Source organism: Asterias rubens, unplaced genomic scaffold (genome assembly GCF_902459465.1).
Source record: "Asterias rubens unplaced genomic scaffold, eAstRub1.3, whole genome shotgun sequence".
Lineage (NCBI taxonomy): Eukaryota > Metazoa > Echinodermata > Asteroidea > Forcipulatida > Asteriidae > Asterias > Asterias rubens.
The window spans coordinates 20,417-39,484 of record NW_022985760.1 but is presented as its reverse complement, the minus strand read 5'-3'; the positions used below and the strand labels follow the sequence as shown (position 1 = coordinate 39,484).

The 19,068-nt window shown below is 37.6% G+C and overlaps 2 protein-coding genes across 2 annotated transcripts; both read left to right on the top strand.

Moving 5' to 3' along the window:
• Positions 1-163: 163 nt before the first annotated feature.
• LOC117306654 (cell wall protein DAN4-like) lies at positions 164-1,689 on the top strand (the record flags this gene model as incomplete). Its single annotated transcript, XM_033791138.1, has 5 exons — positions 164-322; positions 433-791; positions 914-1,070; positions 1,387-1,434; positions 1,580-1,689. Coding segments are annotated over 5 exons (833 nt in total), but the record flags the coding sequence as incomplete, so codon positions are not given.
• A 162-nt stretch (positions 1,690-1,851) lies between these two features.
• Positions 1,852-18,023, top strand: LOC117306653 (mucin-3A-like). Its single transcript, XM_033791137.1, has 27 exons — positions 1,852-1,869; positions 2,073-2,138; positions 2,240-2,583; positions 2,710-2,869; positions 3,047-3,205; positions 3,317-3,675; positions 3,798-3,954; positions 4,171-4,245; positions 4,347-4,690; positions 4,817-4,976; positions 5,154-5,312; positions 5,422-5,780; positions 5,903-6,059; positions 6,276-6,350; positions 6,452-6,795; positions 6,922-7,081; positions 7,259-7,417; positions 7,527-7,885; positions 8,008-8,164; positions 8,382-8,456; positions 8,558-8,892; positions 8,988-9,147; positions 13,133-13,207; positions 13,761-14,207; positions 15,606-15,743; positions 16,223-16,226; positions 16,430-18,023. Exons 3-27 carry the CDS (start codon positions 2,257-2,259, stop codon positions 18,021-18,023), a joined length of 6,498 nt encoding a protein of 2,165 aa, XP_033647028.1. The 5' UTR covers positions 1,852-1,869; positions 2,073-2,138; positions 2,240-2,256.
• The last annotated feature ends 1,045 nt before the right edge of the window (positions 18,024-19,068 follow it).

Here is a 19,068-nt window from a genome sequence, read left to right as displayed (position 1 = left end):
GCAGGAATACAGTATTCCTGTTACTTGTATGTAAGAAATTATTTGTTTCTTGAAATGCACGTTACAAATAGGCAACCCTTTAAAATAAACAGTCTTAGGACCCAGTCCTTTTGTTTGTATTACAAACTGTTCTGATTCCAATCCCCTTTTTGTTTTGTCCCAGAATTCACCACAACCCAGGTAACAACTACAGCAGTCTCTGTGACAACACCAACAACGACAACCGAAGAATCAACAAGCACTGTGGCAGTTACAACACCAACTCAGACAACCACAGAACGAACAACAACCTCAACAACATCTCTGGTTTCAACCACAGAGGGTAAAGACATACAGTTTTATATTCTGAGAAATAAAAATGACTATAGCAATAACCTTAGATCTGATAAAAAAAACTTTCAGTGTTAACAATACCCATTTCTGTCCGTTCAGGGTACTGTCTTCAAAATATGGATAGCGAGAGCGGTGTAGAGACAAAGGACCAGACAAGAGGAAATCTCTTGACAGATGAGTCAGGCTTTCTCACATTTTACGAGTTACCAATTGAACAGTCTGTTGGCAACAGTGCTGTTCTGGAGAGAAAGTTCAATAGCAATATCAATGTTCGTGGAGTTCTTATCACTTTGAAGAAAATCACATCAAGTGTTACTTCTGGACAAGCAGAAGGAATGACCACACCAAAGACAGGATCAACGTCACCACAGTCAGTCAAATTCACTTTCACATTACTTGCAAAGAGAGTAGACGAGAAAGATTTCAAGCAAGTGGTGATCAAAAATACAATCACGGAGGTGAGTGGGAAATTGTTTAAACTAATCCACTTGTAAGTATTGTTTTCACTTTTATTTTTAACAATGTGCTCATTGATTATAAATCTTGTAGTCAAGCAAAAACTTTCTTCTCCTGTTCACAGTTTACCTTGACTATTGAGGGTATTCAATCGGAAGTGAAGGTATTTCCAGAGGACGAACCATCACTGCAAGGTATAACGGAACTTCAGATCAAGTTCATTGATGTCTCAGGTGTCAGCGGAGCAACTATTGAGTTAACTGTCTTGGGGTGTGCTGAAGGTAATCACATTCGTTTACAAAGTAAAGAACCCCCCCCCCCCAAGTGTTTTAGCTTTAAATTTTGTTTGACAATTACAAAGACAAGTTTTTGTACAAATTGCACACTACCACATATGGAAATACTTTTCTCAAAGTCATTTTTGACACATCTTATCCTGTTATCCACTAGGTTTGTTGGATTGTGATTTCTTCTTATTCTCCATTGAAACAGGGTTTGAAAACATTACCTGTTTCTTTACAACATTCACGTTAACCCTTTACTATACTAATATTCTACAAACAACTAATTATTGAACAACAACTTTTGCTTTTACAGAGTTTTCAACAACAGAATATGTGACAACCAAATCCCCTACAACTAAAGGTAAAATAATTGTATTTATTAAGAGAAGAGTCTTGATAACAAGTGCATGTGTTTACTATAATACCAGGGAAAATGTATGAGCATCTTGGATGGATTCATTCTGTTGTGTTCTCAACATTAACAAATATTTTGATTAATCCTTTAGGTTTGCCAACTGGAGACACTTTTCTATCGTCTACTACCATCAACTCCCGTCACCCTCGTAAGCAAATCCATTTGTCTCTTCACACTTGCAATGTTTTTTGTTATGCATAATGAATTCCTTCATTGCTACAGACTAACAAAATATCTTTTAACTTCAATAAAGTCAGGTCAGTTTGTTCAACTCAGACAGAGTTCAAATTCTGCTACTTGATTTTGCTATTGAGAATTTATTGATGTAATAAACTGCCTCTGGCCACTGAATATTCCCTACCATCAAGGACCGTCCTACTCGTAAGCGAATCCATTCGTCTCTTTACACTTTCCTGTTTTTGTTCTGCATAGTGGATCATTTCATTGCTACAAATTAACAAAAAGCTTGGTTTACTTCAATAAAGTCAGGTCATTTTCTTCAATCCAAACACAGGTTAATTCTGCTGTCTATGCAAGTGATAAACTATTTTCTATTGTTTTGTACTTTTCTTGAAAACATATAGCAACAACAACTACTACAACAACCACGACCAGCAGCACTACAACTCCTCAGCTATCAACAACTCCAGGTAAGTTAGAACAGCCGATAATCAACCAAGCCTTCATTCTTACAGCTTTTTGCACAAACATACATGACTTTCATATAATTACTGATTTATTTACCTTGCAGGTTACTGTTTAGAGAGTATGGATGGTGAAGAAGGCCTTCAGAAAGGTTTTACACCTACCTCAGATCTAATTACTTTACAAGTAGAAAATGGAACAACTTACATCAAGTTCGAAAGCTTGCCTTTGGAGGTGGGAGACAACAACCTGCCCAGTGTTGATGGCATTTTAACAAGATCTGCCTCTATCAGAGCAATCAGTATTAGACTTGTTCCATCATCATCTTCCTCGACACCATCTCCGACTGGAAATGAGGAACTTGTGTCTGTGACTATAAATTTCTTCACCAAGAAGGAGAGAAACGATGACTTTAAGCCCCTGTTGCTGGAAGACAACCAAGAACCCAAGGTGAATATAGCAGATAATCTAACACACTTATTTCCAGAGTCAAGTAATATAAAACATGTGAAGATTTCTGAAGAAATTGCATCAAGAGTAATTTCTGAGGTTCACGTTATAATTCTCTCCCCACAGGTGATCACATTCACACCAGTCAGTGATCAACCCTTGCAGAAGTTCCTTAAAATTGGAAATGAAGTCATTGAAGGGGTTGTGGCATTCCGTGTGACTGTCCTAGAGGTCACTGGTGTTTCGTCTGCAACTTTGGAACTACATGTATTGGGCTGTGCAGAAGGTAAGCTGATAGTAGCAGGAATACAGTATTCCTGTTACTTCTATGTAAGAAATTATTTGTTTCTTGAAATGCACGTTACAAATAGGCAACCCTTTAAAATAAACAGTCTTAAGACCCAGTCCTTTTGTTTGTATTACAAACTGTTCTGATTCCAATCCCCTTTTTGTTTTGTCCCAGAATTCACCACAACCCAGGTAACAACTACAGCAGTCTCTGTGACAACACCAACAACGACAACCGAAGAATCAACAAGCACTGTGGCAGTTACAACACCAACTCAGACAACCACAGAACGAACAACAACCTCAACAACATCTCTGGTTTCAACCACAGAGGGTAAAGACATACAGTTTTATATTCTGAGAAATAAAAATTACTATAGCAATAACCTTAGATCTGATAAAAAAAAACTTTCAGTGTTAACAATACCCATTTCTGTCCGTTCAGGGTACTGTCTTCAAAATATGGATAGCGAGAGCGGTGTAGAGACAAAGGACCAGACAAGAGGAAATCTCTTGACAGATGAGTCAGGCTTTCTCACATTTTACGAGTTACCAATTGAACAGTCTGTTGGCAACAGTGCTGTTCTGGAGAGAAAGTTCAATAGCAATATCAATGTTCGTGGAGTTCTTATCACTTTGAAGAAAATCACATCAAGTGTTACTTCTGGACAAGCAGAAGGAATGACCACACCAAAGACAGGATCAACGTCACCGCAGTCAGTCAAATTCACTTTCACATTACTTGCAAAGAGAGTAGACGAGACAGATTTCAAGCAAGTGGTGATCAAAAATACAATCACGGAGGTGAGTGGGAACAGTTTTTAAGTAATCCACTTGTAACTATTGTTTTCACTTTTATTTTTAACAATGTGCTCATTGATTATAAATCTTGTAGTCAAGCAAAAACTTTCTTCTCCTGTTCACAGTTTACCTTGACTATTGAGGGTATTCAATCGGAAGTGAAGGTATTTACAGAGGACGAACCATCACTACAAGGTATAACGGAACTTCAGATCAAGTTCATTGATGTCTCAGGTGTCAGCGGAGCAAGTTTTGAGTTAACTGTCTTGGGATGTGCTGAAGGTAATCACATTCGTTTACCAAGTGAAGAACTTTTTCCCTCAATAAAATTCAGTTTGACCAAGAACTTTTCCCTCAATAAAACTCAGTCTGACCAAAAAGTTAGTTTGTTTGGTCTGCCAGTGTTTCATGATTTCAGATCACTCAATACACATTTGCTAACATTGGGTATCACAACAGATGGAATTAATTAACACAAGATCTTTCTTGCCGTTTTAGAAGTCTCAACAACTACGCAAACTACAACTAGCAGTACTGTTAGCACCACAACTCCTCAGCTATCAACAACTCCAGGTAATTACGAATATGCGATAAATAACCAAGCCTTCATTCTTACAGCTTTTTGAACAAACATACATGACTTTCATACCATTACTGATTTATTTACCTTGCAGGTTACTGTTTGGAGAATATGGATGGTGAAGAAGGCCTTCAGGAAGGTTTTACACCTACCTCAGATCTAATTACTTTACAAGTAGAAAATGGAACAACTTACATCAAGTTCGAAAGCTTGCCTTTGGAGGTGGGAGACAACAACCTGCCCAGTGTTGATGGCATTTTAACAAGATCTGCCTCTATCAGAGCAATCAGTATTAGACTTGTTCCATCATCATCTTCCTCGACACCATCTCCGACTGGAAATGAGGAACTTGTGTCTGTGACTATAAATTTCTTCACCAAGAAGGAGAGAAACGATGACTTTAAGCCCCTGTTGCTGGAAGACAACCAAGAACCCAAGGTGAATATAGCAGATAATCTAACACACTTATTTCCAGAGTCAAGTAATATAAAACATGTGAAAATTTCTGAAGAAATTGCATCAAGAGTAATTTCTGAGGTTCACGTTATAATTCTCTCCCCACAGGTGATCACATTCACACCAGTCAGTGATCAACCCTTGCAGAAGTTCCTTAAAATTGGAAATGAAGTCATTGAAGGGGTTGTGGCATTCCGTGTGACTGTCCTAGAGGTCACTGGTGTTTCGTCTGCAACTTTAGAACTACATGTATTGGGCTGTGCAGAAGGTAAGCTGATAGTAGCAGGAATACAGTATTCCTGTTACTTCTATGTAAGAAATTATTTGTTTCTTGAAATGCACGTTACAAATAGGCAACCCTTTGAAATAAACAGTCTTAAGACCCAGTCCTTTTATTTGTACTACAAACTGTTCTGATTCCAATCCCCTTTTTGTTTTGTCCCAGAATTCACCACAACCCAGGTAACAACTACAGCAGTCTCTGTGACAACACCAACAACGACAACCGAAGAATCAACAAGCACTGTGGCAGTTACAACACCAACTCAGACAACCACAGAACGAACAACAACCTCAACAACATCTCTGGTTTCAACCACAGAGGGTAAAGACATACAGTTTTATATTCTGAGAAATAAAAATTACTATAGCAATAACCTTAGATCTGATAAAAAAAATTTCAGTGTTAACAATACCCATTTCTGTCCGTTCAGGGTACTGTCTTCAAAATATGGATAGCGAGAGCGGTGTAGAGACAAAGGACCAGACAAGAGGAAATCTCTTGACAGATGAGTCAGGCTTTCTCACATTTTCAGAGTTACCAATTGAACAGTCTGTTGGCAACAGTGCTGTTCTGGAGAGAAAGTTCAATAGCAATATCAATGTTCGTGGAGTTCTAATCACTTTGAAGAAAATCACATCAAGTGTTACTTCTGGACAAGCAGAAGGAATGACCACACCAGAGACAGGATCAACGTCACCGCAGTCAGTCAAATTCACTTTCACATTACTTGCAAAGAGAGTAGACGAGACAGATTTCAAGCAAGTGGTGATCAAAAATACAATCACGGAGGTGAGTGGGAACAGTTTTTAAGTAATCCACTTGTAACTATTGTTTTCACTTTTATTTTTAACAATGTGCTCATTGATTATAAATCTTGTAGTCAAGCAAAAACTTTCTTCTCCTGTTCACAGTTTACCTTGACTATTGAGGGTATTCAATCGGAAGTGAAGGTATTTACAGAGGACGAACCATCACTACAAGGTATAACGGAACTTCAGATCAAGTTCATTGATGTCTCAGGTGTCAGCGGAGCAAGTTTTGAGTTAACTGTCTTGGGATGTGCTGAAGGTAATCACATTCGTTTACCAAGTGAAGAACTTTTTCCCTCAATAAAATTCAGTTTGACCAAGAACTTTTCCCTCAATAAAACTCAGTCTGACCAAAAAGTTAGTTTGTTTGGTCTGCCAGTGTTTCATGATTTCAGATCACTCAATACACATTTGCTAACATTGGGTATCACAACAGATGGAATTAATTAACACAAGATCTTTCTTGCCGTTTTAGAAGTCTCAACAACTACGCAAACTACAACTAGCAGTACTGTTAGCACCACAACTCCTCAGCTATCAACAACTCCAGGTAATTACGAATATGCGATAAATAACCAAGCCTTCATTCTTACAGCTTTTTGAACAAACATACATGACTTTCATACCATTACTGATTTATTTACCTTGCAGGTTACTGTTTGGAGAATATGGATGGTGAAGAAGGCCTTCAGGAAGGTTTTACACCTACCTCAGATCTAATTACTTTACAAGTAGAAAATGGAACAACTTACATCAAGTTCGAAAGCTTGCCTTTGGAGGTGGGAGACAACAACCTGCCCAGTGTTGATGGCATTTTAACAAGATCTGCCTCTATCAGAGCAATCAGTATTAGACTTGTTCCATCATCATCTTCCTCGACACCATCTCCGACTGGAAATGAGGAACTTGTGTCTGTGACTATAAATTTCTTCACCAAGAAGGAGAGAAACGATGACTTTAAGCCCCTGTTGCTGGAAGACAACCAAGAACCCAAGGTGAATATAGCAGATAATCTAACACACTTATTTCCAGAGTCAAGTAATATAAAACATGTGAAAATTTCTGAAGAAATTGCATCAAGAGTAATTTCTGAGGTTCACGTTATAATTCTCTCCCCACAGGTGATCACATTCACACCAGTCAGTGATCAACCCTTGCAGAAGTTCCTTAAAATTGGAAATGAAGTCATTGAAGGGGTTGTGGCATTCCGTGTGACTGTCCTAGAGGTCACTGGTGTTTCGTCTGCAACTTTAGAACTACATGTATTGGGCTGTGCAGAAGGTAAGCTGATAGTAGCAGGAATACAGTATTCCTGTTACTTCTATGTAAGAAATTATTTGTTTCTTGAAATGCACGTTACAAATAGGCAACCCTTTGAAATAAACAGTCTTAAGACCCAGTCCTTTTATTTGTACTACAAACTGTTCTGATTCCAATCCCCTTTTTGTTTTGTCCCAGAATTCACCACAACCCAGGTAACAACTACAGCAGTCTCTGTGACAACACCAACAACGACAACCGAAGAATCAACAAGCACTGTGGCAGTTACAACACCAACTCAGACAACCACAGAACGAACAACAACCTCAACAACATCTCTGGTTTCAACCACAGAGGGTAAAGACATACAGTTTTATATTCTGAGAAATAAAAATTACTATAGCAATAACCTTAGATCTGATAAAAAAAATTTCAGTGTTAACAATACCCATTTCTGTCCGTTCAGGGTACTGTCTTCAAAATATGGATAGCGAGAGCGGTGTAGAGACAAAGGACCAGACAAGAGGAAATCTCTTGACAGATGAGTCAGGCTTTCTCACATTTTCAGAGTTACCAATTGAACAGTCTGTTGGCAACAGTGCTGTTCTGGAGAGAAAGTTCAATAGCAATATCAATGTTCGTGGAGTTCTAATCACTTTGAAGAAAATCACATCAAGTGTTACTTCTGGACAAGCAGAAGGAATGACCACACCAGAGACAGGATCAACGTCACCGCAGTCAGTCAAATTCACTTTCACATTACTTGCAAAGAGAGTAGACGAGACAGATTTCAAGCAAGTGGTGATCAAAAATACAATCACGGAGGTGAGTGGGAACAGTTTTTAACTAATCCACTTGTAACTATTGTTTTCACTTTTATTTTTAACAATGTGCTCATTGATTATAAATCTTGTAGTCAAGCAAAAACTTTCTTCTCCTGTTCACAGTTTACCTTGACTATTGAGGGTATTCAATCGGAAGTGAAGGTATTTACAGAGGACGAACCATCACTACAAGGTATAACGGAACTTCAGATCAAGTTCATTGATGTCTCAGGTGTCAGCGGAGCAAGTTTTGAGTTAACTGTCTTGGGATGTGCTGAAGGTAATCACATTCGTTTACCAAGTAAAGAACTTTTTCCCTCAATAAAATTCAGTTTGACCAAGAACTTTTCCCCATAATGAAACTCAGTCTGACCAAAAAGTTAGTTTGTTTGGTCTGCCAGTGTTTCATGATTTCAGATCACTCAATACACATTTGCTAACATTGGGTATCACAACAGATGGAATTAATTAACACAAGATCTTTCTTGCCGTTTTAGAAGTCTCAACAACTACGCAAACTACAACTAGCAGTACTGTTAGCACCACAACTCCTCAGCTATCAACAACTCCAGGTAATTACGAATATGCGATAAATAACCAAGCCTTCATTCTTACAGCTTTTTGAACAAACATACATGACTTTCATACCATTACTGATTTATTTACCTTGCAGGTTACTGTTTGGAGAATATGGATGGTGAAGAAGGCCTTCAGGAAGGTTTTACACCTACCTCAGATCTAATTACTTTACAAGTAGAAAATGGAACAACTTACATCAAGTTTGACAGCTTGCCTTTAGAAGAGGGAGACAACAACCTGCCCAGTGTTGATGGCATTTTAACAAGATCTGCCTCTATCAGAGCAATCAGTATTAGGCTTGTTCCATCATCATCTTCCTCGACACCATCTCCGACTGGAAATGAGGAACTTGTGTCTGTGACTATAAATTTCTTCACCAAGAAGGAGACTGATGATGACTTTAAGCCTTTGTTGCTGGAAGAATCCAAGGTGAATGTGACAAATAATCTAAACCCTTATTTTCAGAGTCAAGAAGTATAAAACATGTGAAGATTTCTAATCACGTTATAATTGTTTCCCCACAGGTGATCACATTCACACCAGTCAGTGATCAACCCTTACAGAAGTTCCTAAAACCTGGAAAGGACACCATTGAAGGGGTTATGGCATTCCGTGTGACTGTCCTAGAGGTCACTGGTGTTTCGTCTGCAACTTTGGAACTACATGTATTGGGCTGTGCAGAAGGTAAGTCGATAGTAGCAGGAATACAGTATTTCTTTCACTTTTACCTAAGACGTTGGTAAAAATCTTTATCAAAATAGGTTGTGGAAAAGTTTTTTAAAAACAAATTGTAAAAGCTTGTTAAAGCTCAAAGATAAATCTTTTATGCTCTTGAAATAATTTTAAACGCTTAAAATTTTGTTTTCTTGTGTTCAAAAGCTCTTGTTTTCAAAGAAATATCTAATACATATTAATTTTGGTTTTTACCCATACACCGATGTGTATTAGCACTGAATACTCAGTACTTTCCTGAGTCCTGTGAAAAAATATCACAGGCATATTACTCGGGTGGGATTCGAACCCACGACCCTTGCAATTCTAGAGCAGTGTCTTACCAACTAGACTACCGAGGTTGCCCGGTAGCTAGAGGCAGTACGAATCCTATGTTTTGGCAGCGGGTACCACAACGATATAATAGATGTTAAATTTGCATCGGGGATAAAGAATATTAATTTTGGTTTTTACCCATACACCGATGTGCTAACACACATCGGTGTATGGCTAAAAACCAAAATTAATATTCTTTATCCCCGATGCAAATTTAACATCTATTATATCTCATACATGTCGTAACAAATATTTTGGTGTGCTCAAAATGAATCGTTGTGAGAGTTTATATCAAATCAAAAGTTCTCAATAAATCTTTTTACTTGAAATCATTTGTAACATAATTCAAAATGAAGAATTAAATGACTCACTGGCATATTTTGATGTACAGCATATTAAAATTAATTGCCTATTAATGTTTGCTCTGGAAGTCATATTGCTAAAAATCATATCACTCACCATGATTTGTATGTTTTACATTGTATGATTACGATAAATCAAAATGATCTTTAGCAAAAGCTTGTTAAAATTATTGCAGAAACATTTTTTCAAACTATTGCAAATTACTAACATTATTATGAGGATTCTAGACTTATTGGAATGTACCATTTTTGTATCCTTATTATCCCTTTACTGTTGTTTTTCACCATCATCCCGATCTTGTCCAGAATTTTCCACAACAGAAATGAAGCTGACCACTCAGAAGGTTACATCTCCAACATCAACTGTTTCAAAAGTTACTTCGTCTGCATTCTTAACTACACCTTCAGTGTTTTTTAGCGAAAAAACATCTACAGTTACAATAGTGTCTCCCACGAAAACTACTGAAGGTATTGCAGGCAAAATATGTCTACAAATCGTACTTTTATTAATTAGTTCATCTTTAACCCTTTTTTTACTTTTTCGGCGGGGGAGCAGTCGCAAACTCCTCCCAAAAACAATTTAGCTCGAACACAATCATATTGTACAGCCAGTTGCATTTAGCTAAGGAACACATTGAGGGTTATTAGGCCTGGACACACCAAAAGAAGTTGGCAAAAAATGTGTTTACAGGGGCAACTTCGAAAAATGTAATGGTACAAAAATTCCTGCGAAATAGTCAACGCAATGCCTACAACTTAGTTTTTGAAATAGCTGGACAAGTCTGAATATATTTGTATGTGGTCGTGATTTTAATCATGATCATTTGTTTCAGTATTCAAACCGTCATGCACATGACCACATGGCAGTGAGAACCCACAGGCCCAACAACATGAATATATCATTGCAAAAGAAGTTCATTAAAGCTGATTCTCAAGTCCTAAATACATGAAAATTAATATTTTCAAAGGCAAAAATTAGGGGGTTAAGATCGTCCAAACATGCCATTCGTCGACTTTCATTTCTTTGGGACGGGGTTTACGCCTCAAGAATTGTGTATATCTTACATGTGGACTAGTGAATAAAATGAGAGCCACCTATTATTCTGGCTGACATGTATCCATTGTCATGTTGACTAATCGGGTGAGAAATGTTTTGAAAACAGTTATAGTTTGACAATGATACAGTACTCGAGTCAAATCCATTCAATAAAACTTAATTATCAAAACTAGGAAAATGCTTTCTTTTTAAATGGGTTAATTGGTAAATGTGAAGCAAGAAGATAAAAACTTATTAAAGGGAAGGTACACGTTTGGTAGTTTTTGAAAAGTTGTTCACTGACTCCAGTTGTTCACTGACTCATGTATTGTTAAATTATTATTGTCTTTCTTTAATGGGAATGTTTAACAAATACATTTTAGTACCTTTTGGTGTTGATCTTAAATTACTATCTCACCGATAATGACAAGATTACAAAGACAAATAAAATAATGGGTGCCTGTCTCTAACTTTGCCCCAGGCAACATGAAGTCGAGAGAGGTCATCGCCAAATATCAGACCTACTAACTATCTTTGTTTTAAAAGGAAACTTTACAAACTTTTTTCCATAGAGCTAACTACTGGACAAATAACAACCACCACTATTGAAGTAACCACACCGAAATCAACTACCAAAGAAATAACAACCAATGTTGTTATAACTTCAACTGAAACAACAACTACAGAAGAAACAACTATTTCTACCACTACAGAGCCGGTTGTGAAGTTAACACAGGGTATGTTAACTAAATTAGTTCAACATTTAGTTTAAATAGTGACTTTGAAGATCTGTCAGTGTTACTATGGTTCATGCATTTAACTATTTTAAGGCTGGTTAAGACCGGGTATTGCGGAAAGAACTAAACTGACTTGGCAAGAGAGCATCAACAGTTTCATTTCACGTCCATGTCCCTGCGTTATTAATGGGCGTTGATTTTGTTTTGTGACTCGAATATTCAACCAAATTTATTGTTTTGTCCTAACTTAAAATTTCGTTTGGACAGGCAATTGTGTAGTTGATTTTTGTTTTATTTTTGTGTATACGTGGACAGGCAATTGTGTAGTTGATTTTGTTTTATTTTTGTGTATATGTGTTTTAACGTCAGTTTCATTAGTTTGTATGTGGAGTGATGCTGTGTTTGATTGTTGAGTGTCGTGGCCGAGCTGATAAGAGCATCAGACTCAAGTTCTGGTGGTTAAGGGATGTGGATTTGAATCCCGGTCGTGACACTTATGTCATTGAGCAAGAGACTTAACCATAGAGATGGTTTATGTGAATGATTACCTTGGAGCGTGGTAACTGGCAGCACCGGCTGTATACTCCCTAGGGAGCTGAGATGGTAAAGGAAAGAAATATATGGCCCAGTGACCAGGGGAAATAATGTCAGAAGTGCTTTAATACGCCCTTCGAGCTGTAATAAAGTGCTATATGACTATTAATATCTTTACAGAGCCCCCAAGGGAAATTGTTCACACACTCATGGGCTACCGAAATTGTGAACAGGATAATTTACTGATTATGTGATCATTAGAAAGAGTTGAACTTCCTGAAAAAAAATTATGGCAGATTCACACTTGACTTGAATTTTGTATATTAATAATGTAACAATTACAACAGTCATGGTTTCTTACACAGAGCTTGTATCCGACACTCAATGAAACCTCAGGCACTTCAACATTCAGAAGCTTTAATGTCAATAACGGTAGAACCTGTAACAGATATACACACATTTTCTTTGGTGTTTTCATACATGTTTTTTCTACAGTGACCACACCACCTCAAGGACAAGAAAAATTGACTACAACATCTATCTGTGAGTATTTGTGTTAATTTCTGGCTTAAAAATCACCTAGTGAAAGCTCAAGAACAATGCATTGTTAACACTAATGTCAAACAGGTTTATTTAATCAGCTTGTGAAGCTCTTAAATAACAACTATATAGTTAATTTTGGTTTTTACTCATACACCGATGTGTGTAAGCACTGTAAACTCAGTACTTTCCCGCATACTGTGAAAGTACTGAGTATACAGTGCTAACACACATCGGTGTATGGGTAAAAACCAAAATTAATATTCTTTATCCCCGATGCAAATTTCACATCTATTATAAATATATAGTTGTTATGCATTTGGCTTGTGTATTTTATCATAACTTTGATTGGGCCTTATTATAGAATAACCAAAATGTCAAACCAATGCTATCTGTTCTTTTAAACGATTTAGTGACAACAATGATTCCATCCAGTGAGAATCCAACAACTGAAACAACAATCCCTGAGGTTACGACAACAACGCCAGGTAAGCCAGGTGAAATTTATTCGGCCAAAGCAGACATAAGTAAACCTCTTTCTCATCAATACATTCATAGGCCAATATCTTGTGCTTTTTACTTTGTGTTTAATAAAAAAAAATTAGAAAAAGAGTTAGCTGCTGCAAACTGCCTACCAACCAAAAAGACATAATGGTATATGCAAAAAAAACAGTTACTGGTCATTTTTAGCATTTTTGGAAGGCTATCTTTATTATGTTGTTATTGTTGGCTCAACTTTTGAATATGTGTGTGAAGTATTTCAAATACTTTTTTAATAGAGTGAGATGAAACAAAGTATACTACCTCTCTTCTTCTATAAGGATCTATAAGCTTTCACTTATGCACACATTAATTGACTATCATGTGTAAAAATGTATCCTTTAAATTATTCCAAAAACTAAACTTTTTTTTCTTCTTCAATGTTTATAGAAACTTCAACAATAACTTAGTGTATAGCTCAGAGATAGAGTTTCTATAACCAAGAAAGTATGACAATTTAAATATAATGCCCTGAAACCATTCATTTTAATTATTTTGCAGAAGTGTGTGTTGAAGAAGTAGCGCTAATTGAGAATCTAGTAGTTGTAATGGAGACATCAAGTGGGGATACCCTATCTAAAGGCACTTGGGATATTGGTGACCTACCGCAAACCATTCCCACGTTAGTCAGTGACATTGAAGGCTTGCCATCTCTCAAAGTGAAATTCTCTTCACCTGTAAAATTAACGTACTTGATTATAAATGGTCAAATGGAGTCAGGATCAACCCTTGAGTTTGCCATCAAGACGAAGTACTACCCTGGATCTAACTCCATCCTCTTATCAGATGGAGAAAATGTTCGCACTTTCATCATAGAACTGAATGGTCGCCTTAACCTTCCTCTTGAACGAGAAGTGGAGGAGGTGGAATTAGTTCCACTAAGATATAACAAGAGTACCGACACACTACCACCAGTCAAGGTTGCGTTTCTGGGATGTGCTGAAATAGGTTTGTGACAGTTCTATTTGTCTCTCATTTTGTCTAAGAACAGGCAATGTAATGACTCACAGGATGTGTTTTAACAAGCTCTTAAAGGAGTTTATATGAAAAACAGGCTAATAAGGACATGAAGTAAAGTAACAGGAGGCAGGACACAGTTGCCAATAATATATTTAGTTATACCCAATTTTTTTGTTAAGTCCAATCTCTATTTACAGCACACAAATTGTGTTTCTTATTACCTCAACCTCAAAAGTAAATAGCCTGTAACAGGCATACCAGTTATTGCTTTATATTGAGATCTTCCTTTAGATAAGTTTAAATGCCAACTACAGTGTTCATAACCCAAATTAGCGCCCATGCGAATGCACCCAACGTTACGGATCTTGTTTATGGGGTCCTGCCACTGTGGTCCAACCTTTTGTTAAAAGAATTCATTGTGGGTCAAGATTGAACAAAGAACTACCAATGGGGTCCATTATTCCGTTGTGTACACAATCACAAAAGGGCAGTCCTGTGAGCTGATCCAATTGTGTAAAAACATCTGCCGTCGAGGACCTCCTACTGTCCCTCTTTAGTTTTTACTAAATTTTTGACAACAGCTTCCATTAGCCATATGGGAACCCTATTGTCCTCTACTGTTATAGGTTCCCGTTTTAAATGTGTATGATTACCAACCCACGCACCAAGTGTGTAAACACCTGCAATCGTGGACCCTCCTTTGTTCAACTCTTTGTGATTGCAACCAAGGACCTCATTGTATATCTTTGTGATAGCAGCAACCGTGGACCCATTGTCCATGGTTTGAATGTGGATACAAACCCACACCGGTCAATCTGTTTATAGTCCTTTGCTGTATAAAGTCAATCTGTAAACATTCCTTTGCTCTATGTACTTAAGGAAAAGCTGATCTTCAAAACTTTTTTTTTTTTTTTTACGGTGTGGACGTGTGTAAGTCCACCAAGTGTGTAGAGTTCCTACATTGTTTGAACATCATGTCCACAGTTCCACAATTTCATCATCCCTGCGGGAAACACACTTTTGCCCATCCCTTTGAACTTGTACTTTACATCCTCCCCAAAATATTGGAGCACCCAAGTTTTTAGAATTCTCATATGGATACCTTTTGTTTGACCTCTTTTGTATTGTCATTGGTCTTCATCAGGTACCAAATTTGAGCTTACCCCGCCTTGTCCCTGTAAAAGTTTAAAATCCGGTATCAAGTCACAAAAGGCACATATTTGGACATGTAGGATTTTATTGTAATTATGCAGTAACCAATCCTTGGCAGTTTACTCAATGTTTGCTCGGATTATTTGAAAAAATGGGTAGCTTAAAACATTTAATACAACAAGGTACTAACTCTGTTGAATATTGACCTAGTTATGTTCAACCCTCTTTCCCCAGTGTCAACTACCGTCACTGCAACAACAATGACTACACCAACATCGACGGAAGAAACAATATCGATAACAACTACTACCACAAAGCCTGCAGAAACAACAACTAAGCAAACAACCATTACTCAGGCAATGAGTTCAACAGGTAACTTTTGAAAAAGAAAACTAGGGATGCTATAGAATTGGTTCTTTACCGATTGTGCCAGAATTACGATTTATTTATATTTTCATAGTTTGGAGAAGATATCAATATTTAATTTAGGTATTGTTGGGATACAATCATTATTTGATGCCTATTAAAAATATATTTGCATATTACATGTTTTTTGTGCATATTCAGTGGCATATATGCAAAGGTTTTTGCATCTTTTTATGTTAAACTGCCATTTTTGATTGTCTTGATTTTACCTTTCAGTAAAGATTGAAAACTTACCCCGTATCCAAGCTCTTTGCATACCATATGCACCAACACATTTTTAATTCTTTTGGAGAAATCATTGATATGCAAAAGTTAAAAAACAAGTTTGTCAGTTTTTTTCTTCTTTTTCTAAGTCTAATGGTCTTAATTTAACCTATTCTTGCAATAATCATACACCTAAACAAAATTCTTAATGTTTCTTGTAGCCTTGTAAGTGGTGCTCTCCTTGATTTTCAACCCTATTAGGCCATATTTCGGAGAAAAGCTTGAAAGACGCTTGTTACAAACTAAAATGCAGGAGAAAAACTAATAAAACAAATCAATGGTTGAAAATTGGACTGGATGAGATTGGTTTCAAGTGTATACATATTTTTTTTTTAAAGCAGTAACATTATTGTTATACCCAATTGCAGCATTGCAAACAACACTTGCAACAACAGCAAGACCAACTACAACATTGCCAACGACACTTTCAACCACAACTGCAAGACCAACTACAACAATGCCAACAACACTTGCAACCACAACTGCAAGACCAACTACAACATTGCCAACAACACTTGCAACCACAACTGTAAGACCAACTACAACGTTGCCAACAACACTTGCAACCACAACTGCAAGACCAACAACAATGTTGCCAACAACACTTGCAACCACAACTACAAGACCAACTACAACGTTGCCAACAACACTTGCAACCACAACTGCAAGACCAACTACAACGTTGCCAACAACACTTGCAACCACAACTGCAAGACCAACTACAACGTTGCCAACAACACTTGCAACCACAACTACAAGACCAACTACAACGTTGCCAACAACACTTGCAACCACAACTGCAAGACCAACAACAATGTTGCCAACCACACTTGCAACCACAACTGCAAGACCAACTACAACGTTGCCAACAACACTTGCAACCACAACTGCAAGACCAACTACAACGTTGCCAACAACACTTGCAACCACAACTGCAAGACCAACTACAACATTGCCAACAACACTTGCAACCACAACTGCAAGACCAACTACAACATTGCCAACAACACTTGCAACCACAACTGCAAGACCAACAACAATGTTGCCAACCACAACTGCAAGACCAACTACAACATTGCCAACAACACTTGCAACCACAACTGCAAGACCAACTACAACGTTGCCAACAACACTTGCAACCACAACTGCAAGACCAACTACAATGTTGCCAACAACACTTGCAACCACAACTGTAAGACCAACAACAACGTTGCCAACCACAACTGCAAGACCAACAACAATGTTGCCAACAACACTTGCAACCACAACTGCAAGACCAACTACAACGTTGCCAACAACACGTGCTGCCACAACTGCAAGACCAACTACAACATTGCCAACAACACATGCAGCCACAACTGCAAGACCAACTACAACGTTGCCAACAACACTTGCAACCACAACTGCAAGACCAACTACAACATTGCCAACAACACTTGCAACCACAACTGCAAGACCAACTACAACATTGCCAACAACACTTGCAACCACAACTGCAAGACCAACTACAACGTTGCCAACAACACTTGCAGCCACAACTACAAGACCAACTACAACGTTGCCAACAACACTTGCAACCACAACTGCAAGACCAACTACAACGTTGCCAACAACACGTGCAGCCACAACTGTAGGACCAACTACAACGTTGCCAACAACACTTGCAACCACAACTGTAGGACCAACTACAACATTGCCAACAACACGTGCAGCCACAACTACAAGACCAACTACAGCATTGCCAACAACACGTGCAGCCACAACTGCAAGACCAACTACAACGTTGCCAACAACACTTGCAACCACAACTGCAAGACCAACTACAACATTGCCAACAACACATGCAACCACAACTGCAAGACCAACTACAACGTTGCCAACAACACTTGCAACCACAACTGCAAGACCAACTACAACATTGCCAACAACACTTGCAACAACTTCAGGTCAGTAGAGCTTTAACATTAAGTTGTACAACAATTGAAAACAAAAACAAACTTTAAGGGCCAGTTGGTATTACATTACTTTTGTTAGCTACTAAAATGAAGGTTAGTGATATCTTTGCGTGAAAAAAAGACAGTAACACACCGTTCCACTATACAAAAAATTATGTCAGTTCATGGTTTGTCTTTCTTTTGCAGGTCTTCCAATAGGAGATAATGCTGTCAAAACCACAACGACGCCTAAACTTAGTAAGTCAAAAGGGTCGATATTTAACAACCCTGTAGAATCTGTGTTTACAATTCATCTAGTTGTTGTACAACACCTCTTCAGTGATTTTCAAGGCATGTTATTTGCATTTGGTAACATTTGGATTTGTGAATTTATTTGTCTCCCTGCTCTCAAAAGTTGTTATTTTCCTGTTGTGTTGAATAGTATACAATGCGCTTATTATTAAAGGCAGTGGACACTATCGGTAATTGTCAAAGACTAGCCTTCACAGTTGGTGTATCTCAATATATGCATAAAATAACTAACCTGTGAAAATTTGAGCTAAATCGGTCATCGAACTTGCGAGATAATAATGAAAGAAAAAACACCCTTGTCACACAAAGTTGTCTGCGTTTAGATGGTTGATCTCAAGACCTCAAGTTCTAAACCTGAGGTCTTGAAATCAAATTCGTGAAAAATTACTTCTTTCTCGAAAACTATGGCACTTCAGAGGGAGCCGTTTCACACAATGTTTTAAACCATCAACCTCTCCCCATTACTCGTCACCAAGAAAGGTTTTATGCTAATAAATATTTTGAGTAATTACCAATAGTGTCCACTGCCTTTAAACTATGCGCTCATAATTGAATCATAAAATCCAAGTATTCGACCACTTCCTTGATTGTTATGTTGATTGTTATCATTATATCATTCTCAAATCACCCAACAGGGAAAACATCAACATCCACTGTGTCTTCAACAACAGTTCCGACTACAACTCCTTCAAAGGGTAAGTTTTTGCTCCAGGTTCTTTCTTGCCAACTGTAATACTAAATGTTAAAATTTGAAGGAACAA